Here is a 25,579-nt window from a genome sequence, read left to right as displayed (position 1 = left end):
GGGAGAAGGGCCTTGGTCAGGGATGTGACCAAGAACCCGATAGTCCCTCTTTCAGAGCTCCAGAGTTCCTCTGTGGAGATGGAAGAACCTTCCAGAAGGACAACCATCTCTGCAGCACTCCACCAATCAGGCCTTTATTGTAGAGTGGTCAAATGGAAGCCACTTCTCAGTAAAAGGCACATGACAACCTGCTTGGAGTTTGCCAAAAGGCATCTAAAAAATTCTCAGACCACGAGAAACAAGATTGAACTCTTTGGCCTGAATGCTAAGTGTCACATCTGGAGGAAACATGGCACCATCCCTACGGTGAAGCATGGTTGTAACATAACAAAATGTGGAAAAGGTCAAGGGGTCTGAATACTTTCGAATGCACTGTATACAAATGCATGTGGACACTCCTTAAAATTTGTGGATTTGGCTATTTCAGCCACACCTTTTGCTGACAGGTATATAAAATGGAGCACACAGCCATGCAAACTCCATAGACAAATATTGGCAGTAGAATGGCCTTACTGACGAGCTCAATGACTTTCAACGTGGCACCGTCATAGGATGCCACCTTTTCAACAAGTCAGTTAGTCAAATTTCTGCCCTGCTAGAGCTGCCCCGGTCAACTGTAATTGCTGTTATTGTGAAGTGAAAACGTCTAGGAGCAACAATGACTCAGCCGTGAAGTGGTAGGCCACTAGCGAGAAAAAATTGTCTGCAACACTCTCTACCGAGTTCCAAACTGCCTCTGGAAGCAACGTCAGCACAATAACTGTTCGTCGGCAGCTTCATGAAATGAGTTTTCATGGCCGAGAAGCTGCACAGAAGCGTAAGATCATCATACGTAATGCCAAACGTCGGCTGGAGTGGTGTAAAGCTCGCCGCCATTGGATTCTGGAGCAGTGGAAACGCGTTCTCTGAAGTGATGAATCACACTTTACCATCTGGCAGTCTGATGGATGAATCTGGGTTTGGAGGATGCCAGGAGAACGCTACTTGCCCCAATGCGTAGTGCCAACTGTAAAGTTTGGTGGAGGAGGAATAATGGTCTGTTTTTCATGGTTCGGGCTAGGCCCCTTAGTTCCAGTGAAGGGAAATCTTAACGCTACAGCATACAATGACATTCCAGACGATTCTGTGCTTCCAACTTTGTGGCAACAGTTTAGGGAAGACCCTTTCCTATTTCAGCATGACAATGCCCCCGTACCCACGTGGTCCATACAGAAATGATTTGTCAAGATCAGTGTGGAAGAACTTGACTGACCTGCACAGAGCCCTGACCTCAAACCCATCAAACACCTTTAGGATGAATTTGAACGCCGACTGCGAGCCAGGCCTAATCGCCCCCAACATTAGCTCCCGACCTCACTAAGGCTCTTGTGGCTGAATGGAAGCAAGTCCCCCCAGTAATGTTCCAACATCTAGTGGAAAGCCTTCCCAGAAGAGTGGCGGCTGTTATAGTAGCAAAGGGGAGACCAACTCCATATTAATAGCCATGATTTTGGAATGAGATGTCTGACGAGCAGGTGTCCACATACATTTGGCATGTGTAGTGTATGTCAAATATGTACGTTGAAAACACTGTATGTTAAAAGCACTGTATGTTTATCATAAAGACTTATTTTTGTTTGCAGGACAAATGTGAAAATCCACATTTGAAACTGAAATATCCTCAATTTCGAAGTCTTCCGAAAACACATGGTTCACATGATTTCACATGTGCAAAACGTGGAAATGTCACATGTGCAATCATGTGATCTTTCCATGCCACAGTCAGAGCCGGTGACAGGTGTGACTGATGACATTACAGTGTGGCAAGGGTACGGCAGGTTGGTGACCCTCTCATAGGCCCCTCACAAGCACACACATCCCCAGTAAATAGACTATGCATGGAATGGCATTTAAAAAGCCTCAGTGAATTACTCCCTTAACACTAGAGCACTCCGTGACCAGGCACACTGTTCAACTCCACACACTCTCTAACTAACCCTAATACAGAGAGAAAGAGAAAGAGACAGAGAGAGAGGCAGAGAGAGAGTCAAGTTATTGTGTCTGGGGGAGGTAAGAATGTTGAGGGGAAATAATGGGTGTTTTCAGCTTTACAAAAGGTGTAATGATTTCGCACTGAAAAGGATGCCGCATAAAGCGTAGTTCATCTTTAAATGTTTGTATTCTTTTCACCGCATCAGGGATAGTGGAACAGAATAGCGTACTGTTATGGAACAGAATCCATTAGTATTGTACTGTGGAGAGACTCAGTTGCTCGGGATGCTAGTTGTGCGACCCAGCTCTCTACTCTACACAGCAATCCAACTATTTAGCCAAACTATTCACAGTCAAACTTGGTGCTTGTTTGCTCAAGGAAAAGAAGCAAATGCTACCTCTGTACCCAAGCCAAAACGTGTGCTGTCTATGGCGTTTTACACTGAAAAGGAGTCTTGCTCTCACTATGTAGCAATGCAGATGATTCAATTTGCTCAGGACAAGATGCCACTGCCATCGCAACACAGTGTGTGAGCACTGATGAGTTGTTCAGCTTGTCTGTGCATCTGTATTGAGCACTGATGAGTTGTTCAGCTTGTCTGTGGGTCTGTATTGAGCACTGATGAGTTGTTCAGCTTGTCTGTGGGTCTGTATTGAGCACTGATGAGTTGTTCAGCTTGTCTGTGCATCTGTATTGAGCACTGATGAGTTGTTCAGCTTGTCTGTGCGTCTGTATTGAGCACTGATGAGTTGTTCAGCTTATCTGTGCGTCTGTATTGAGCACTGATGAGTTGTTCAGCTTGTCTGTGGGTCTGTATTGAGCACTGATGAGTTGTTCAGCTTGTGTTTGCGTCTGTATTGAGCACTGATGAGTTGTTCAGCTTGTCTGTGCGTCTGTATTGAGCACTGATGAGTTGTTCAGCTTGTGTTTGCGTCTGTATTGAGCACTGATGAGTTGTTCAGCTTGTGTTTGCGTCTGTATTGAGCACTGATGAGTTGTTCAGCTTGTCTGTGCGTCTGTATTGAGCACTGATGAGTTGTTCAGCTTGTGTTTGCGTCTGTATTGAGCACTGTGTACACCTGTAGACTCCTTCTCTAAGATGTGTAATGATTCTAAAGCTGCTCCAGCTCTTTGCACTGACACTAATATAACAGGAGTGCCATGAGGGAGGACAATATAGCAATATAGAGAATATTAGCCTCCTGAGCTGAAAAGTCAATATATTTTCCCTGCCCACCATATTTCTGTGTTGCTGTGTCACCTGGGTTGGAAAGGACATTGCAAGCAGACGAAGAGGGATATGTTAAGCTTATGAAGCACTATAGCAATAGTAAAACACTATAGAGTATGTGTCCAGGGCCCACCATTTAGGGAATATGGTGTCATTTGGGACAAATCCCTGGTCTATTCCCCTTAGTGTTGTTCCAAGTTACAGCAGTGAAGGTCCCGACTCTAATACCACACTCACATTTCCACACCCCTCCTTCTTACGCCTGCTATTTAGTTAGCGAGCCCAGCTTGTCCCCTACCCCTCTAGACGAGGAATATTATTGGATTGAACTCATGTTAATTTGTTCGGAGCTGGCATGAAATTGTTTCTGTTAATAAAAAATATACACGCTCGGTGGCGGTGGCAGGGCCAGGGCCGAGGCACCAAGAAGATTACTGGTTTTAAGTCAGAGGAGGAGAAGATGAGGCGAGGAGAGGGCCTGACAAGAGTAGAGCGGAGAGGGGCTTAGAGAGGCTGTTAAGGCAGCGTGTCTGTATGTGAATTCACTGCTTCTCTCTGATAGCTAAAGTGGAGGGGAGTTAAAAGGCAAGGCCAGATGTGCTCTTTACGGCTCCATACATACACTCCTCTTCCTCTTCCTCCACCTCCTCCTCCTCCCTCCATTGCTCTGATGTCTTTTATTCTCTCCAGCTTTCAAACTCTCTCTCTCTCTCTCTTTCTCTCTCTCACCCTTTATCTCTCTTTCAACACACAAACACACATGGAAACACACAAGTATTCACGCAAGCACGCAAACAGAAATGCATGTGTCATGTGCGTGCGAACACGCAAGCACACACACACACACACCTCCGATATCGATCAGTGGCCTGAGGACAGAAGGTTGCATGTCCTGGTGTCTGTGTGTGAGTCTTTAAAACAGTGTTGATCACCAGAAACCTTGCATAACCTCATTACCATAAGGCTGGCGTTGACCTTCCCACTGCCCATTTCCCCTTACCTGTCACTGGGGAGGACATTGTGAGGGATGGGGGGCCACTACAAACACATGGACACATGCACAGACTCACACACACAAACAAACAAACACACTCAATCACTCACTCAATCACCCAATAACACAGACACACTCAATCACCCAATAACACACACACTCAATCACCCAATAACACACACACACACACTCAATCACTCACTCAATCACCCAATAACACACACACACTCACCCAATAACACAGACACACTCAATCACCCAATAACACACACACTCAATCACCCAATAACACACACACACACACTAAATCACTCACTCAATCACCCAATAACACACACACACTCAATCACCCAATAACACACACACTCAATCACCCAATAACACACACACACACACACACACTCAATCACTCACTCAATCACCCAATAACACAGACACACTCACCCAATAACACAGACACACTCAATCACCCAATAACACACACATACGCACTCAATCACTCACTCAATCACCCAATAACACAGACAGACAATAGCCAGTCCAGTAATTAGGAGCATTGGTCCCTCTAAGACGTGAGCCATTATGTTTTCCATCTGTGTATTGGTCCTGATGCCCTGACTGTTACTGCTATGTTCTCTCTGTCCGTGTTTTTATCTCCCCGAGGCATTGTAGAGAGCAGCATGCAGCTCCATCAACACTAGACCTTTGTTCACCTCAGTCCAGTGTGCGGTGTAACAGGCGTATATATGTCAGCTCACCGTCTCAACGTTCCATTTACACCTCTGACAGAGCACACCACTTCTAGAGATAAGACCAGCGCTTGCCACATGATTAAGATCTCCCAGTTAACATTAAAGAGTCTCTCTCTCTCTCTCTCTCTCTCCTCTCTCTCTCTCTCTCTCTCTCTCTCTCTCTCTCTCTCTCTCTCTCTCTCTCTCTCTCTCTCTCATTTACAGCAACAACCTGGGGAATAATTTCAGGGGAGAGGAGGGATGAATTAACCAATTAGAAGCTGGGGAGGATTAGGTGGCCATGATGGTATGAGGGCCAGGCATCTGGTCTCCCATCCAGGACCAATCCTGCTTAGCTTCAGAGGCAAGCCAGCAGTGGGATGAAGGGTAGTATGCTACTGGGATGTGCGCTATGCGGCATTTTGGATCTATAGGGGTGTATAAAGTATACAGTGGCAGTACTCACCTGTACTCCAATGAGAACCGTGTGAGCTCAGTGCCATTGTGGATCCATTTGAACTCCAGGGGCCAGCTCCCCTCCGCCATACATGTCAACACCAGCCTGTTACGCTCTAGGTGCAACTGGCTCCGCACCGGCTCCGTCTTAAAGTAGGGCGGCACATCATCTGGAGAGAGAGAGAGAGAGAGAGAGAGAGAGAGAGAGAGAGAGAGAGAGAGAGAGAGAGAGAGAGAGAGAGAGAATAAACTGTGTGGTTCAGATTGTATACCACGGGTATGACAAAAATCTTTTTTTTTTACTGTTCTGATTACGTTGGTAACCAGTTTATAATAGCAATAAGGAACCTCTGGGGTTTGTGGTATATTGCCAATATACCACACCTCCTCAAGCTGTCTTGCTTAATTATACAGCGAATTTATGTATGGGGATACACCTTAGGTTTCATTGTGTGATAGCAGAGATATGCTTGTGTGTCACCCAAGATAATCTGGACATGTTCCACTGCTCTCGCTCTCTGATCTGACTAGTAAGAGTGGGCTGCAGCCTGCCCTGCAGTAGCAGAGACACATGACAGATGGGGATTCATGAGTAGAGAGGAGCTAAGATATGTGGATTGGAGATATGGGTTCTCTGTGTGTCTGAACGGTTAAGCATGACATACTGTATTGCTTTCCCCAGCCCAAACAGGGTTAGATAGAAGACGAAAAAGACAAGGGAATTGCTTTCCCCAGCCCAAACAGGGTTAGATAGAAGATGAAAAAGACAAGGGAATGCTTTCCCCAGCCCAAACAGGGTTAGATAGAAGACGAAAAAGACAAGGGAAATTCTTTCCCCAGCCCAAACAGGGTTAGATAGAAGACGAAAAAGACAAGGGAATGCGTGAAATCCCTTCATCATTCTCTCCGTGCCTCTCCATTTCGCTCTGTCTCTTTTCTCTCTCTGTGTTTGTGAACATGATGTAGAAGCACAGAGTGAAGAGTACAGAGCACTGAGGATAGAACAGAATAGATGATGCTACACAGACACACATACACACACGCACACACACACAAACATACACACACAGTCTTGTATAACTAACCTTGTGGGGACACACAATTCAGTCAATTCAAACACACACACACACACCTCCATCAAACCAGCTCCAAATTCACCTCACTGTCATACTCCCTGGTGGATGTGAAAGCTCACTCTTGATAGATGGTACTACAATTAACACCTCGTGCTTGATGATGATTGTAAATATAGACCAATTTAATTGGATGGTTGGATAATATCATTTTCAAATTAGCTAATAGTCAAGAATTGAAATTAAACTGTCAAAATGATCTATTGGCTTGGTTTCTGCACTGCTATTTTGGCTTCACCAATCCAACAGAGGTAGGGTTAGTAAAACAGATAGAAGAAAGGGGGAAAGATGGAGAAAAACCAAAGAAACGCCTTAAAAGAAAGAAAGAGATGGATTCAGTCTATAAACAGAGGTAGCCAAGAAGAGAAGACAACTGGTATGATGGAGTGAGGGATAAAAGGAAGAGAAAGCCAGGAGTTGAATGATGTACATGAGAAAGACTGAAAGGGAAAAAGAGAAATGTAGAGGATTGGAGGGTTATGGCTTGTATAGATAGATGGTTTCACAGCCTCCTTAGTGTGGGTTAATGCTAATGTTATGCGTGGTGGAGAATAGGAGGGAAGTTTATGAAAATGAGGGAGATTGAGGCGTGCAAGGGATTTTATTAGACGGCCGAGACTAATTGTTCCCTAGTGATCTGGGCTGTGCTTTTATCTGTGATAGAGAGATAAAGAGAGGGGGAGTGAGGGAAAGAGATGAGGGCAGGGGGGTGGGGGTGAGAGAGAGCGAGAGAGAGAGAGCAAGCGAGAGAGAGAGAGAGAGAGAGAGAGCGTGTGTGTGTGTGAGAGAGAGAGAGAGAGAGAGAGAGAGAGAGAGAGAGAGAGAGAGAGAGCCAGGAAGACAGGAGAGGAGCAGAGCACATAGTGGGGACCAGCCACATAACACATTGAACACTGATGGGTATCACATGTCTCCTCTGTGCTCACTCATTAGACAACCAAGAGACTGGGCTGCTTTACAGGGACTAATGGTAGGCCTGAAGAGTCAACACAGGTTTTACTGGACCACTGAGGACATGTAGGGGTATGTGGGGACATGTAGGGGTATGTGGAGACATGTAGGGTATGTAGGGGTATGTGGGGACATTTAGGGGCATGTAGGGGTATGTGGGGACATGTAGGGGTATGTGGGGACATGTAGGGGAATGTAGGGACATGTAGGGTTATGTAGGGACATGTAGGGGTATGTGGGGACATGTAGGGGTATGTGGGGACATGTAGGGTTATGTAGGGACATGTAGGGGTATGTGGGGACATGTAGGGGTATGTGGGGACATGTAGGGGTATGTAGGGCATGTAGGGGTATGTGGGGACATGTAGGGATATGTAGGGACATGTATGGTGCATGTGGAGACATGTAGGGACATGTAGGGGTATGTGGGGATATTTAGGGTTATGTGGGGACATGTAGGGGTATGTGGCGACATGTAGGGATATGTGGGGACATGTAGGGGTATGTGGGGACATGTAGGGGTATGTGGGGACATGTAGGGGTATGTGGGGACATGTAGAGGTATGTGGGGACATGTAGGGGACATGTAGGGGTATGTGGGGACATGTAGGGGTATGTAGGGACATGTAGGAGTATGTAGGGACATGTAGGGGTATGTGGCGACATGTAGGGATATGTGGGGACATGTAGGGGTATGTAGGGGTATGTGGGGACATGTAGGGGTATGTGGGGACATGTAGGGTATGTATGGACATGTAGGGGTATGTGGGGACATGTACTGTAGAGAGGCATTTGGGGACCTTCAGCCTGTGAGAACATGTGGTTGTTCAGTATCCAATGGCACTTGAATGGATGTTATGGATGTAATACTGATTCACAATGTACTGTAACTTCTTTCTAGGGAGGGAAGGAATTAATGGAGTAAGCCACCGTTCAAGAGGTAGAAAAAACAGCGAAATACAATGGGGAAGAGTGCCAGGGGCTGTATATTCCATGTCAGTTCCCATGAATACAAACACACACACACACACACACACACACACACACACACACACACACACACACACACACACACACACACACACACACACACACACACACACACACACACACACACACACACACACACACACACACACGCGTGCAAGCCAACCCACCCCAGTCAAGGTTTCACGTCTGCACACACTACAAAGCAATTCATGTTTGATGAAGGTGGCTGTATTGTAGCTCATCTGCATAAACTCGATCTAATGGGTCCCTATTAGGGTTGCAAAATTCCTGGATCTTTTAATAAAATCCCTGGTTTTCCAGAAATCCTGGTTAGGAGGATTCTGGATTTCCTGCTTATTCCCTCCTGACTCCGGGAATCTTCCAACAGGGATTTCGGGAAAACGAGGGAATTTAATGAAAGTTCCAAGGAATTTTGACCCTACATTTACAAAGAGAGGTCGTCTCAAAGCCAGCGGGTGTATGTGTGTTCCTCGCTGTGTGTGTGCGTGTGGTGTGTGTTTCATTTACTGAGCAGTCAATTAAAGCTACTCTTTCATTAATGAGAACACTGCCAGGTGTAAATTGTTGCCCTAGGGTTAACATCCATAATAGAATAGATTCTCTCATTTCCAAAATAAGACCTAGTAAGTTTTCATTCCTCTCACCTTTCTCTCTCCTTAATATGTGCTTCTTCACAAGTGTTGGAGTGCTAATTAAACTGTCTGAAGTTGGAAAGCAATAGTAGACACACGCACGCACACACACACACACACACAACACACACACACACACACACACACACACACACACACACACACACACACACACACACACACACACACACACACACACACACACACACACACACACACACACACACACACACACACACACGGTTCCATTCTATGAGATTACATTGGGGCATATTCTAACGCAAAGTATAATGGGAGGAGAGTCACACCAGTGAGTAGCTAGTCTACAGTAAGACCCATCCATCCACCTGTGCCTCCTTACTCCCAGTCCGGTTCACAGCAGGTCTCCAGTGGCTGCCAGTAACAGACAGCTTCTCTCTATCTCAGCTCATTCCTAAGAGCACAGAACAGGTCCCAGGTCCCAAGTCCCAGGTCCCAGGTCCCAGCTCCCAGTTAGCTAGGCTACATACATATTTCATCTAGCCCCTGGGTACTAAACACACACACAGTGGGCAGAGCACACAGAGCATGTGTGTGTGAGTGTGGGTGTGTGTGTGTGTGGGTGTGTGTATGTGGTGAGGATGTCCGTCAGTGGAAGGTCTGCTCTGCTGGTGCTCTGGCTGGGCTGTTAAGCACTCCCACTGGATGTGAGATCTGTTCTGGAGCGTGTGGTTATTTAGCACAATGGCCTGGCCCTGTCTGTGTGCGGGGTGTGCCAATCTGTTCCAGGGCCTGTCATTATTTAGCCCAGTGGCCTGGCCCTGTCTGAGTGCGTGCTGGTGACCGCCATTATCTGTCCCACTGAGACACTCATAGCCAGGCCACAGCTCCCTACAGCCAAGCAGGCCCTCCTTCTTTCTAAACACTGCAAACACACACATTCACACACTAACACATGGTGATCATCCCCTGCCCAGACACACGCAAAGACACACAGAAACAAAGAACCACACACACCACAGTGCACACTCAGATCCCCTTTGGCCTGGCTCCAGCTTACAGGCCTATTTGTTCTGTGGCACGGTCAGATCAGCTCTCCATAGCCCTTTATAGAACTACATTTCCCATGAGGCAGTGGGGCTGGCCAATAATCGCTCCTCCCTTCTGTTGGTCCTACAAAGCCCACTGGTACATATCAGTTCAGCTGGCCATTCACTACAGCTGGCCAGTCCCAGAGCCCCCAAATCCCGGGTGTGGGCAGGATACTGGGTCAGAGTGGGGGTGTGGGGTTTGGGAGACACCAAGGCTCCCTAGTGGCCAGACAAACCAACAACACACAACCAACACACCAAGGCTATTTCTCAATGTGCCTTTACTCTATTCCTTGCTTCCTCTCTCCTCGCCTTCTTCTCAAACAGAGTATGAGATCCAAGGTCCCTCCCCTCAGACCTTCTCATTTGATGCATTTTGAGAGGGAGGCCATGAGAAAGGACACAAGGAATTGAGAAATAGCCCAATGCCTCAAATGTTTTTTTTTCCCCCTTGCAACCTTCACCATCTCTGATGCTAAGATGTCCAGTCTGTTGTTGTGACCAGGCGCCACCGACCCTCCACCCTCCCGCCTCTCACTGTGGGGATAAGATAGGAAGGCCTTGACACCATAAATCAGAGAGGTAAAACATTAAAAGTCATCTCCCTTCTTTAACGGCCTCGCTGGAGAAGGACGCAGGCTCGTAAATCTGCTGGCTAACCTTTCGGCGTGACAGGGTAAGCTCTCAGCGCACGCTCCCACCTTTATCACTCACCCCAGAGCCATCGCTCCTCTCCCTAATAACGTCAAAACAGAATGACACGGTGCAAGGAATGAGATGAAACACTGCCTCCCACGCAGAGAAGAACTTTTAATATGAACATGTGTGTGTTTGTGGCGTGTGGTGTGTGTGCACGTAAGTGTGTTTGTGTTATGGGAGAGCGAGGAACGCAATATTATGTTTGCGTGTGTGTCTGTGAGTGTGTATCTCCCTCAGACATGTGTGAGCAAGCAGGTTTAATTTCCCTGAAGATCCGGAAATAAAAGCCTCTCTTGTGGACGAGGCGGGCTTCGTGCGTCGCTGCATGCTCTGAGCAAATTATGCCATTATGTTCATGAGAGCAAATCAAATCCTGCATTACTGAGACAATAAAGGCTAAGATGGGTCCCGCGTGTCAGGATCACATGACTAAAGCCCTGGAACATCTCCACAAACAACCTGCACATCAACCAACTACTCAGAAACACTCTTATCACAGCTGATATGAGGAGTGGGGTCTTGTACGCACAAACTGGAAAATCTACTGTAACAGACAGAAGGAGGGAGGGAGGAAGGAGAGAGAAGTACGAGGACACACACACAGTACATACACAAGCAACTACTGGTCGCCTCTGGACTGTTGAAATATTAAAGCAGTAAAGCAATGTTCTTTATCGGTCAATAATGTATGGTTAGGTTACTGGGGAATCTCACTGAGAGAATATAGAGGTGAATATAGGCCCCAAAGCACATGCAAACATACACACACACACACACACACACACACACACACACACACACACACACACACACACACACACACACACACACACACACACACACACACACACACACACACACACACACACACACACACACACACTTGAATGCAGGCACACATACAGTACACACTCACACGCACACAAAGGGCAATGGTAGTTGTTTGGGTATTTCAGACGTAAACTTCTAACACGGTTGAGGATGTTTCCATTGCAAGTCATGTTGTACTCTGACTGGAGACATTAGCATAAGCATGATGACATTTCTCTGTAATGGTGATGTCACATCACTGCCTTATCATTATGTGTTGACATGTGCACTGAATGTACCAAACATTAGGAACACCTTGCTAATATTGAGTTGCACCCCCTTTTGCCCTCAGAACAACCTGAATTTGTTGGGGCATGGACTCTACAAGGTGTCAACAGCTTTCCATGGGGATGCTGGCCCATGTTGACTCCAACGCTTCCCTCAGTTGTGTCAAGTTGGCTGGATGTCCTTAGGGTGGTGGACCATTAGGGTGTGGACACACAGGAAAGAGCTGAGCTTTGGAACATCTACATTTTAAAAAATCTAATAAATCCATGTAATATAGTCTACACCTTCGTAATATAGCCTACACCTTCACAATAAATCCATGTAATATAGTCTACACCTTCGTAATATAGCCTACACCTTCACAATAAATCCATGTAATATAGCCTACACCTTCACAATACATCCATGTAATATAGCCTATACCTTCACAATAAATCCATGTAATATAGCCTACACCTTCACAATAAATCCATGTAATATAGCCTACACCTTCACAATACATCCATGTAATATAGCCTATACCTTCACAATAAATCCATGTAATATAGCCTACACCTTCACAATAAATCCATGTAATATAGCCTACACCTTCACAATACACCCATGTAATATAGCCTACACCTCCACAATAAATCCATGTAATATAGCCTACACCTTCACAATACATCCATTATTTATTTTAGACAGGTCTAAAGAAGCATGATATGAAGAAAATTCAGTCTATTTCAGAAGAACAGAATAGCACACTCTGAGTTGTCCTTATGTTAGGTCCTGATATGGCTATGCCAAATGGCTGTAGGCTACACTAGCTCATTTAGCTGACAAGATTTGCTTAGAATTCCGTGGCATTATTTTACAGGACGAAGAATACAATTGAACAAAGCTGAATGAAATAGAAAAAAATATATTTTATACTCTTGCCCAGAAACGAGAATATGCATATTACTGTGAGTATAACAGAACTCATATGGCCGGCAAAAACCTGAGAAAATTCCAAGCAGGAAGTGGCCTGTCTGCGAATTTGTAGTTCTCCTTTTGCTTCTCTATCAAAACTACAGGATCTGTGGGGTTACGTTGCACTTTCTAAGGCTTCCATTGCCTCTCTAAAGCATTCAGAAAGCGGATTGAGGCGTCTCCTGTCTCTGGGCAGAGTAAAGGAGCACAGTTTGTCAGTGGACTGCCTGGTGACTAAGAGATTGGAAATGCTCGTTCACGAGACCTATACATTTTTTCTTTTGTCCTTTGAATGAATACACTATTGTCCGGTTGGAATATTATTGCTATTTTACGAGAAAAATACCATAAAAATTGATTTTAAAAAGCGTTTGACATGCTTCTAAGTACGGTAATGGAACATTTTGAAATTTTTTGTCTCGAAATGCGCTCTCGCGTTACCCTTTGGATAGTGACCTGAATGCACGAACAAAACGGAGGTATTTGCACATAACTATGGATTATTTGGAACAAAAACAACATTTGTTGTGGAAGTAGCAGTCCTGGGACTGCATTCTGATGAAGAACAGCAAAGGTAATAAAATTTTTCTAATACTAATTCTGAGTTTAGTGAGCCCCGAACTTGGCGGGTGTCAAATTAGCTAGCCGTGATGGCTGCGCTATGTACTCAGAATATTGCAAAATGTGCTTTCGCCGAAAAGCTATTTTAAAATCTGACATAGCGATTGCATAAAGGAGATCTGTATCTATAATTCTTAAAATAATTGTTATGTATTTTGTCAATGTTTATCATGAGTAATTTTGTAAATTCCCTGGAAGTTTTTGCTGGGAATGCATATTCTGAACATCACACACCAATGTAAAAAGCTGTTTTTGGATATAAATATTAACTTGATTGAACAAAACATACATGTATTGTATAACATAATGTCCTAGGAGTGTCATCTGATGAAGATCATCAAAGGTTAGTGCTGCATTTAGCTTTGTTTTGGGTTTTTGTGACATATATGCTTGCTTGAAAAATGGCTGTGTGGTTATTTGTGTCTATGTACTCTCCTAACATATTCTAATGTTTTGCTTTCGCTGTAAAGCCTTTTTGAAATCGGACAATGTGGTTAGATTAACGAGAGTCTTGTCTTTCAAATGGTGTAAAATAGTCGTATGTTTGAAATATTGAAATTATTGCATCTTTGAGGTTTTTGTATTTCCCGCCACGCTCTTCCACTGGCTGTTGAATAGAGTGGGACGCTAACGTCCCACCTTGCCCATAGAGGTTAACAAACCTCCAGACGAGCTTCAATGCCATACAACACTCCTTCCGTGGCCTCCAACTGCTCTTAAATGCAAGCAAAACTAAATGCATGCTCTTCAACCGATCGCTGCCCGAACCCGCCCGCCCGTCTAGCATCACTACTCTGGACGGTTCTGATTTAGAATATGTGGACATCTACAAATATCTAGGTGTCTGGGTAGACTGTAAACTCTCCTTCCAGACTCACATTAAGCATCTCCAATCCAAAATTAAATCTAGAATCGGCTTCCAATTTCGAAACAAAGCATCCTTCACTCATGCTGCCAAACATACCCTTGTAAAACGGACTATCCTACTGATCCTTGACTTCGGCGATGTAATTTACAAAATAGCTTCCAACACTCTACTCAGCAAATTGGATGCAGTCTATCACAGTGCCATCCGTTTTGTCACCAAACCCCATATACCATATACTGCGACCTGTATGCTCTCGTCGGCTGGCCCTCGCTTCATATTCGTCGCCAAACCCACTGGCTCCAGGTCATCTATAAGTCTTTGCTAGGTAAAGCCCCGCCTTATCTTAGCTCACTGGTCACCATAGCAGCACCCACCCGTAGCACGTGCTCCAGCAGGTATATTTCACCAGTCACCCCCAAAGCCAACTCCTCCTTTGGCCGCCTTTCCTTACAGTTCTCTGCTGCCAATGACTGGAACGAATTGCAAAAATCACTGAAGCTGGAGACTTATATCTCCCTCACTAACTTTAAGCATCAGCTGTCAGAGCAGCTTACCGATCATTGCACCTGTACATAGCCCATCCGTAAATAGCACTACCTCATCCCCATATTGTTATTTATTTTTTTGCTCCTTTGCACCCCAGTATCTCTACTTGCACATTCATCTTCTGCACATCTATCCCTCCAGTGTTTAACTCCCTCCACCTACCCAAGGACAATATCAGAAAATACAATATCAGAAAATACCCGAGCTCTGAAGCAAGCTTCCAGAAAATTGGAACGGAAATGGCACTACACCAAACTGGAAGTCTTCCGACTAGCTTGGAAAGACAGTGCCGTGCAGTATCGAAGAGCCCTCACTGCTGCTCGATCATCCTATTTTTCCAACTTAATTGAGGAAAATAAGAACAATCCAAAATGTTTGATACTGTCGCAAAGCTAACTAAAAAGCAGCATTCCCCAAGAGAGGATGGCTTTCACTTCAGCAGTGATAAATTCATGAACTTCTTTGAGGAAAAGATCATGATCATTAGAAAGCAAATTACGGACTCCTCTTTAAATCTGCGTATTCCTCCAAAGCTCAGTTGTCCTGAGTCTGCAACAACTCTGCCAGGACCTAGGATCAAGGGAGAGTCTCAAGTTTCTTTCTCAAATACTATATCTCTTGACACATTGATGAAAATAATCATGCTAAACCTTCAAGCTGCATACTGGACCCTATTCCAAATAAACTACTGAAAGAGCTGCTTCCTGTGCTTGGCCCTCTTATGTTGAACATAATTAACGTCTCTCTATCCACCGGATGTGTACCAAACTCACTAAAAATGGCAGTAATAAAGACTCTCTTGAAAAAGCCAAACATTGAACCTTAAAAAAACTATCGGCCTATATCGAATCTGCCATTCCTCTCCAAAACAAATTTAAAAGATGTTGCGCAGCAACTCACTCCCTTCCTGAAGCCAAACAATGTATACGAAACGCTTCAGTCTGGTTTTAGACCTCATTATAGCACTGAGACTGCACTTGTGAAGGTGGTAAATTACCTTTTAATGTCGTTAGACCGAGGCTCTGCATCTGTCCTCGTGCTCCTAGACCTTAGTGCTGCTTTTGGTACCATCGATCACCACATTCTTTTGGAGAGATTGGAAACCCAAATTGGTCTACATGGACAAGTTCTGGCCTGGTTTAGATCTTATCTGTCAGAAAGATATCAGTTTGTCTCTGTGGATGGTTTGTCCTCTGACAAATCAACTGTAAATTCCGGTGTTCCTCAAGGGTCCGTTTTAGGACCACTATTGTTTTCACTTCACTATATATTTTACCTCTTGGTGATGTCATTCGGAAACATAATGTTAACTTTCACTGCTATGTGGACAATACACAGCTGTACATTTCGATGAAACATGGTGAAGACCCAAAATTGCCCTCCCTGGAAGCCTGTGTTTCAGACATAAGGAAGTGGATGGCGGCAAATGTTCTACTTTTAAACTCGGGACAAAACAGAGATGCTAGTTCTAGGTCCCAAGAAACAAACAGATCTTCTGTTGAATCTGACAATTAATCTTGATGGTTGTACAGTCGTCTCAAATAACACTGTGAAGGACCTCGCCGTTACTCTGGACCCTGATCTCTCTTTTGATGAACATATCAAGACTGTTTCAAGGACAGCTTTTTTCCATCTACGTAACATTGCAAAAATCAGAAACTTTCTGTCCAAAAATTATGCAGAAAAATGTATCCATGCTTTTGTCACTTCTAGGTTAGACTACTGCAATGCTCTACTTTCTGACTACCCGGATAAAGCACTAAATAAACTTCAGTTAGTGCTTAACACGGCTGCTAGAATCTTGACTAGAACCAAAAAATGTGATCATTTTCTCCAGTGCTAGCCTCTCTACACTGGCTTCCTGTTAAGGAAAGGGCTGATTTAAGGTTTTACTGCTAACCTACAAAGCATTACATGGGCTTGCTCCTACGTATCTTTCCGATTTGGTCCTGCCGTACATACCTACACGTACGCTACGGTCACAAGACACAGGCCTCCTTACTGTCCCTAGAATTTCTAAGCAAACCGCTGGAGGCAGGGCTTTCTCCAATAGAGCTCCATTTTTATGGAATGGTCTGCCTATCCATGTGAAAGACGCATACTCGGTCTCAACCTTTAAGTCTTTATTGAAGACTCATCTCTTTTGTAGGTCCAATGATTGAGTGTAGTCTGGCCCAGGAGTGTGAAGTTGAACGGAAAGGCACTGGAACAACGAACTGCCCTTGCTGTATCTGCCTGGATGGTTACTCTCTCTCCACTGGGATTCTCTGCCTCAAACCCTATTACACTGCACGAACAGCACTTGCTGTCTCTGCCTGTACGGTTCCCCTCTCTATTCTGGGATTCTCTGCCTCCAACCCTATTACAGGGGCTGAGTCACTGGCTTACTGGTGCTCTTCCATGCCATCCCTAGGAGGGGTGCATCACTTGAGTGGGTTGAGTCACTGATGTGGTCTTCCTGTCCAGGTTGGCGCCCCCCTTGGGTTGTGCTGTGGGGGAGATCTTCGTGGGCTATACTCGGCCTTGTCTCAGGATGGTAAGTTGGTGGTTGAAGATATCCCTCTAGTGGTGTGGGGGCTGTGCTTTGGCAAAGTGGGTGGGGTTATATCCTGCCTGTTTTGCCCTGTCCGGGGGTATCATCGGACGGGGCCACAGTGTCTCCCGACCCGACCCCTCCTGTCTCAGCCTCCAGTATTTAGGCTGCAATAGTTTGCGTCGGGGGGCTAGGGTCAGTCTGTTATATTTTGAGTATTTCTCATGTCTATCTGGTGTCCTGTGTGAATTTAAGTATGCTCTCTCTAACTCTCTCTCTCTCTTTCTATTTTTCTTTCTTTCTCTTTCTTTCTTTCTCTCTCTCAGAGGACCTGAGCCCTAGGACCATGCCTCAGGACAACCTGGCCTGATGACTCCTTGCTGTCCCCAGTCCACCTGGTCGTGCTGCTGCTCCAGTTTCAACTGTTCTGCCTGCGGCTATGGAACCCTGACCAGTTCACCGGACGTGCTACCTGTCCCAGACCTGCTGTTTTCAACTCTCTAGAGACAGCAGGAGCGGTATTGGTACTCTGAATGATCAGCTATAAAAAGCCAACTGACATTTACTCCTGAGGTGCTGACCTGTTGCACCCTCTACAACCACTGTGATTATTATTATTTGACCCTGCTGGTCATCTATGAACATTTGAACATCTTGGCTATGTTCTGTTATAATCTCCACCCGGCACAGCCAGAAGAGGACTGGCCATCCCTCATAGCCTGGTTCCTCTCTAGGTTTCTTCCTAGGTTCTGGCCTTTCTAGGGAGTTTTTCCTAGCCACCGTGCTTCTATACCTGCATTGCTTGCTGTTTGGGGTTTTAGGCTGAGTTTCTGTACAGCACTTTGTGACATCAGCTGATGTAAGAAGGGCTTTATGAATACATTTGATTGAAATTTGATTGAATTGCTAAATTGTAATTATTTTACCACTATGGCCTATTTATTGTCTTACCTCACTAATCTTACTACATTTGCACACACTGTATATAGAATTCTCTATTGTGTTATTGACTGTACGTTTGTTTATCCCATGTGTAACTCTGTGTTGTTTGTGTTGCACTGCTTTGCTCTATCTTGGCCAGGTCGCAGTTGAAAATGAGAATTTGTTCTCAATTGGCCTACCTGGTTAGATAAAGGTGAAATATATATATTTTTAAATTACCAAATCTAATGTGTTATGTTCTCCTACATTAATTTCAAATTTCTACAAACTTCAAAGTGTTTCCTTTCAGATAGTATGAAGAATATGTATATCCTTGCTTCAAGTCCTAAGCTATAGGCAGTTAGATCTGGGTATGTCATTTTAGGCGGAAATTGAGATGGAGGTTCCAATCCTCAAGAGATTTTAACCTCCCCTACACACACTCCTGTTGATTTATTGGCTGTTCTAAGGCCAGCAACTACTACAGCCTTGAAGTGTGGTAAAGTACTTAAGTAAAAATACTTTAAAGTACTACTTAAGTCGTTTTTTGGGGGATCTGTACTTTACTTGACTATTTACAGTTGAAGTCAGAAGTTTACATACACCTTAGCCAAATACATTTAAACTCAGTTTTTCACAATTCTTGACATTTAATCCCAGTAAAAATTCATTGTTTTAGGTCAGTTAGGATCACCACTTTATTTTAACAATGTGAAATGTCATCACATTCCCAGGGGGTCAGAAGTTTACATACACTCAATTAGTATTTGGTAGCATTGCCTTTAATTGTTTAACTTGGGTCAAACATTTTGGGTAGCCTTTCACAAGCTTCCCACAATACGTTGGGTGGATTTTGTCCCATTCCTCCTGACAGAGCTGGTTAACTGAGTCAGGTTTGTAGGTTTCTTTGCTCGTACACGCTTTTTCAGTTGTGCCCACAAATTCTCTATAGGATTGAGGTCAGGGCTTTGTGACGGCTATTCCAATACCTTGACTTTGTTGTCCTTAAGCCATTTTGCCACAACTTTGGAGGTATGCTTGGGGTCATTGTTCATTTATTAACCTGTTGGGTCTAGGGGGCAGCATTTGCACGTCTGGATAAAAAAAATGTACCCGATTTAATCTGGTTACTAATCCTACCCAGTAACTAGAATATGCATATACTTATTATATATGGATAGAAAACACTCTAAAGTTTCCAAAACTGTTTGAATGGTGTCTGTGAGTATAACAGAACTCATTTGGCAGGCAAAACCCTGAGACATTTTCTGACAGGAAGTGGATACCTGATGTGTTGTATTGACTTTAAACCTATCCCATTGAAAAACACAGGGGTTTAGGAATATTTTGGCACTTCCTATTGCTTCCACTAGATGTCACCAGCCTTTACAAAGTGTTTTGAGTCTTCTGGAGGGAGATCTGACCGAACAAGAGCCATGGAACGGTGATGTCCCATTAGACACCTGGTGCGCTACTTCATGTTGGGTACCCTCGTTCCAATACGTTATAAAAGACTATGCATTCGTCCACCTTGAATATTATTCATGTTCTGGTTAAAAAAGGCCCTAATGATTTATGCTATACAACGTTTGACATGTTTGAACGAACGGAAATATATTTTTTCCCCTCGTTCATGACGAGAAGTCCGGCTGGCTTACATCATGTGCTAACGAGACGGAGATTTTTGGACATAAATGATGAGCTTTTTTGAACAAAACTACATTCGTTATGGACCTGTGATACCTGGAAGTGACATCTGATGAAGAGAATCAAAGGTAATGGATTATTTACATAGTATTTTCGATTTTAGATCTCCCCAACATGACGTCTAGTCTGTATCGCAACGCGTATTTTTCTGGGCACAGTGCTCAGATTATTGCAAAGTGTGATTTCCCAGTAAGGTTATTTTTAAATCTGGCAAGTTGATTGCGTTCAAAAGATGTAAATCTATAATTCTTTAAATGACAATATAATATTTTACCAATGTTTTCTAATTTTAATTATTTAATTTGTGACGCTGACTTGACTGCCGGTTATTGGAGGGAAACGATTTCCTCAACATCAATGCCATAGTAAAACGCTGTTTTTGGATATAAATATCAACTTGATAGAACTAAAAATGCATGCATTGTCTAACATAATGTCCTAGGAGTGTCATCTGATGGAGATTGTAAAAGGTTAGTGTATCATTTTAGCTGGTTTTATGGTTTTGGTGACCCTGTCTTTGACTTGACAAAACATTACACACAACTCTTGTAAATGTACTGTCCTAACATACTCTAAATTTATGCTTTCGCCGTAAAACCTTTTTGAAATCGTAAAACGTGGTTAGATTAAGGAGATGTTTATCTTTCAAATGGTGTAACATAGTTGTATTTTTGAAAAATTTGAATTTTGACATTTATTTGGATTCAAATTTGCCGCTCTTGAAATGCACCTGCTGTTGATGGAGTGCACCACGGGTGGCACGCTAGCGTCCCACCTAGCCCCAAGAGGTTAAGACCCATTTGTGACCAAGCTTTAACTTCCTGACTGATGTCTTGAGATGTTGCTTCAATATATCCACATAATTTTCCTCCCTCATGATGCTATCTATTTTGTGAAGTGCACCAGTCCCTCCTGCACCCCCACAACATGATGCTGCCGCCCCCGTGCTTCACGGTTGGGATGGTGTTCTCTCCCCCTTTTTCCTCCAAACATAACGATGGTCATTATTTTTATTTTGGTTTCATCAGACCAGAGGACATTTCTCCAAAAAGTATGATCTTTGTCCCCATGTGCAGTTGCAAACCGTAGTCTGGCTTTTTTATGGCGGTTTTGGAGCAGTGGCGTCTTCCTTGCTGAGTGGCCTTTCAGGTTATGTCGATATTGGACTCGTTTTACTGTGGATATATATACTTTTGTACCTGTTTCCTCCAGCATCTTCACAAGATCGTTTGCCCTTGTTCTGGGATTGATTCACACTTTTCGCACCAAAGTACGTTCATCTCTAGGAGACAGAAAGCATCTCCTTCTTGAGCAGTATGACGGCTGCGTGGTCCCATGGTGTTTATACTTGCGTACTATTGTTTGTACAGATGAACGTGGTACCTTCAGGCATTTGGAAATTGCTCCCAAGGATGAACCAGACTTGTGGAGGTCTACAATTATTTTTCTGAGGTCTTGGCTGATATCTTTTGATTTTCCCATGATGTCAAGCAAAGAGGCACTGAGTTTGAAGGTAGACCTTGAAATACATCCACAGGTACACCTCCAATTGACTCAAATGATGTCAATTAGCCTATCAGAAGCTTCTAAAGCCATGAGATCATTTCTGGAATTTTCCAAGTTGTTTAAAGGCACAGTCAACTTAGTGTATGTAAACTTCTGACCCACTGGAATTGTGATACAGTGAATTATAAGTGAAATAATCTGTCTGTAAACAATTGTTGAAAAATTACTTGTGTCATGCACGAAGTAGATGTCCTAACTGATTTGCCAAAACTATAGTTTGGTAACAAAAAATTTGTGGAGTGGTTGAAAAACAAGTTTTAATGACTCCAACCTAAGTGTATGTAAACTTCCGACTTAAACTGTATATGTTTGCCAACTTTTACTTTTATTTCACTACATTCCTAAACATTTTTTTTTAGAAAATGGTGCCGTCTATTTTGCTTAATATGGATTATAAATGATTTATACTCTGACTTTTGACACCTAATGTCACGGATCCCTCTGAAACTTTTCATTGCGCACACCTGGCCCCTATTTCCACTGATTGTATTTGTATATATGTGCACTTTGTTCACCATGGTGCAGTCGATTATAGTTCCCATGTCCATTGGTGCATGTGAGTACCTGTGCTGTGTGTTTTGTCTTTCGTGCCATTGGGGATTGCACAGATGATTACAGGTCTCGTCCCGTGTGTTAATCATTGTGCGCTTGTGTTATTTATTCGAGGTACTCCTCACTCTTTTGTTTTGGGTTTCTACCCTGTGTTTTGTATAGTGTTTGTTTGGTCTTCGTCCCCGTGCCTTTACACGGCACGCCGTAATTTGGGCTAAATAAAAAAAACGATTACGCATTCCTGCGCCTGTCTCCCAAATCTATTCATACCAACATTACACATAAGTACATTTTAGCAATTCCATATACTTTTGATACTTAAGTATATTTAAAACCTACTCACAAGGCAGGCAATACGCTTGACCTCATCTTTACTAGATGCTGTTCTTCCACTAATCTCATTGCAACTCCCCTCCAAATCTCCGACCACTACCTTGTATCCTTTTCCCTCTTGCTCTCATCCAACACTTCTCACTCTGCCCCTACTCGGATGGTATTGCGCCGTCCCAACCTTCGCTCTCTCTCTCCCGCTACTCAAGAGAGCGAGAGTTGCACCCCTTCTGAAAAAACCTACACTCGATCCCTCCGATGTCAACAACTACAGACCAGTATCCCTTCTTTCTTTTCTCTCCAAAACTCTTGAACGTGCCGTCCTTGGCCAGCTCTCCTGCTATCTCTCTCAGAATGACCTTCTTGATCCTAATCAGTCAGGTTTCAAGACTGGGCATTCAACTGAGACTGCTCTTCTCTGTGTCACGGAGGCTCTCCGCACTGCTAAAGCTAACTCTCTCTCCTCTGCTCTCATCCTTCTAGACCTATCTGCTGCCTTTGATACTGTGAACCATCAGATCCTCCTCTCCACCCTCTCCGAGTTGGGCATCTCCGGCGCGGCCCACGCTTGGATTGCGTCCTACCTGACAGGTCGCTCCTACCAGGTGGCGTGTCGAGAATCTGTCTCCGCACCATGCGCTCTCACCACTGGTGTCCCCCAGGGCTCTGTTCTAGGCCCTCTCCTATTCTCGCTATACACCAAGTCACTTGGCTCTGTCATATCCTCACATGGTCTCTCCTATCATTGCTATGCAGACGACACACAATTAATCTTCTCCTTTCCCCCTTCTGATAACCAGGCGGCGAATCGCATCTCTGCATGTCTGTCAGACATATCAGTGTGGATGACGGATCACCACCTCAAGTTGAACCTCGGCAAGACGAAGCTGCTCTTCCTCCCGGGGAAGGACTGCCCGTTCCATGATCTCGCCATCACGGTTGACAACTCCCTTGTGTCCTCCTCCCAGAGTGCTAAGAACCTTGGCGTGATCCTGGACAACACCCTGTCGTTCTCCACTAACATCAAGGCGGTGACCCGATCCTGTAGGTTCATGCTCTACAACATTCGCAGAGTACGACCCTGCCTCACACAGGAAGCGGCGCAGGTCCTAATCCAGGCACTTGTCATCTCCCGTCTGGATTACTGCAACTCGCTGTTGGCTGGGCTCCCTGCCTGTGCCATTAAACCCCTACAACTCATCCAGAACACCGCAGCCCGTCTGGTGTTCAACCTTCCCAAGTTCTCTCACGTCACCCCGCTCCTCCGCTCTCTCCACTGGCTTCCAGTTGAAGCTCGCATCCGCTACAAGACCATGGTGATTGCCTACGGAGCTGTGAAGGGAACGGCACCTCCATACCTTCAGGCTCTGATCAGGCCCTACACCCAAACAAGGGCACTGCGTTCATCCACCTCTGGCCTGCTGGCCCCCCTACCTTTGAGGAAGCACAGTTCCCGCTCAGCCCAGTCAAAACTGTTCGCTGCTCTGACACCCCAATGGTGGAACAAGCTCCCTCACGACGCCAGGACAGCGGAGTCAATCACCACCTTCCGGAGACACCTGAAACCCCACCTCTTTAAGGAATACCTAGGATAGGATAAAGTAATCCTTCTAACCCCCCCCCCCCCCCTTAAAAGATTTAGATGCACTATTGTAAAGTGGTTGTTCCACTGGATATCATAAGGTGAATGCACCAATTTGTAAGTCGCTCTGGATAAGAGCGTCTGCTAAATGACTTAAATGTAAATGTAAATGTAAAACCGAATTTCACTTTTATTATTTTCCATTAATCTCTTCATACCAACGTTACACATAAGTACATTTTAGCAATTCCATATACTTTTGATACTTAAGTATATTTAAAACCAAATTTCACTTTTATTTGAGTCATTTTCCATTAAGGTATCTTTACTTTTACTCAAGTATGACAATTGAGTACTTTTTCCACCACTGCAGCCTTGCTACATGCGAGGAGTGGGACTGCACACGGAGAGTGAGCAGAGAAAAGAAAAAGAAAGATGAGGCCTGTGTTCAGAATGCATGTGCATATACAATTGCTTTTGTACCAGGTTAAATAATCTGAACATTGATACATTTTTCTAAATAAAAAATAGTAGATACGGGGGCCTTTTTTAGATAATAATCTTAATTGCCACTTAGCGGGGAGCGAGCATGGGTTGGCAGATGGAGCGATATAGAGCGGAGTGAAAGAGACATGGAGGGATCATTATGCTGTTGAGGAGGTTTGGATGGGAGGCCCATTATCAGAAGGCTCTCCGTCTCTTTGTCTGTCTGTCTGGTTACATTTTCATGTACTCTGGAGTAGGTGAGGACAGTTAGCCCCCATAGGCTTATTACACAATTTATCTGTTTTATCTACTGCTTTACACTTTGTGAAGCCATGATGTCAATTAAAAGGATCACCCAATAAAGTTTCATTTCTGAACCTATTTCTCTAACACTTTAGATGCTCTAGAGACTATCTACAGACAATCAGTAACATTTCAACTAATTATCTACTAACCCTAACCCTAATCTTAACCCTTATTCTAAACCTTAGCCTAAGCATAACCTTTGCAAGCAGTTGCTTATCAACAGATAGTTAGGTGGTAGTATGACCATCTCTAGAGCATCTACAAATGGACAATCCGGACGATCCAGATAAAGTGTGAACCCTATTTCTTCTTTAACCATATGAGTTATGTTATACTCACAGACACCATTCAAACAGTTTTAGAAACTTTAGACTGTTTTCTATCCAAGTCTACTAATTATATGCATATTCTAATTTCTGGGCAAGAGTAGTAACCAGTTTAAATCGGGTACGTTTTTTATCCGGCCGTGCAAATACTGCCCCCTAGCCCCAACAGGTTTTAACATATCATTGCATGTCTTTTTCTCTCTCTCTGTCTCTCTCCACTCTCTCTCACTATGCCTTGTGGTGTTGTTGCCAGTATGTATTGATGCCGTTATTGAGTGATGGCAGTGCAGCCAGCTCACGGTG

The 25,579-nt window shown here is 44.2% G+C and overlaps 1 protein-coding gene across 8 annotated transcripts in view; it reads right to left on the bottom strand.

The window, feature by feature from the left end:
- sdk2b (sidekick cell adhesion molecule 2b) overlaps window positions 1-25,579 on the bottom strand; it is a 443,163-nt gene that overhangs the window by 124,927 nt on the left and 292,657 nt on the right. For all 8 annotated transcript variants that reach the window (XM_014179818.3, XM_014179822.3, XM_014179819.3 and 5 more), the window contains exon 2: window positions 5,395-5,554. In XM_014179818.3, the coding sequence (XP_014035293.1) occupies window positions 5,395-5,554 (160 nt within the window). The remainder of the gene's footprint in view (window positions 1-5,394; window positions 5,555-25,579) is intronic.

Source organism: Salmo salar, chromosome 28 (genome assembly GCF_965601325.2).
Source record: "Salmo salar chromosome 28, fSalSal1, whole genome shotgun sequence".
NCBI classification, from domain to species: Eukaryota; Metazoa; Chordata; class Actinopteri; order Salmoniformes; family Salmonidae; genus Salmo; species Salmo salar.
Note: the sequence above shows the minus strand (reverse complement) of the source record. Positions and strands in the feature narration are given on the sequence as shown.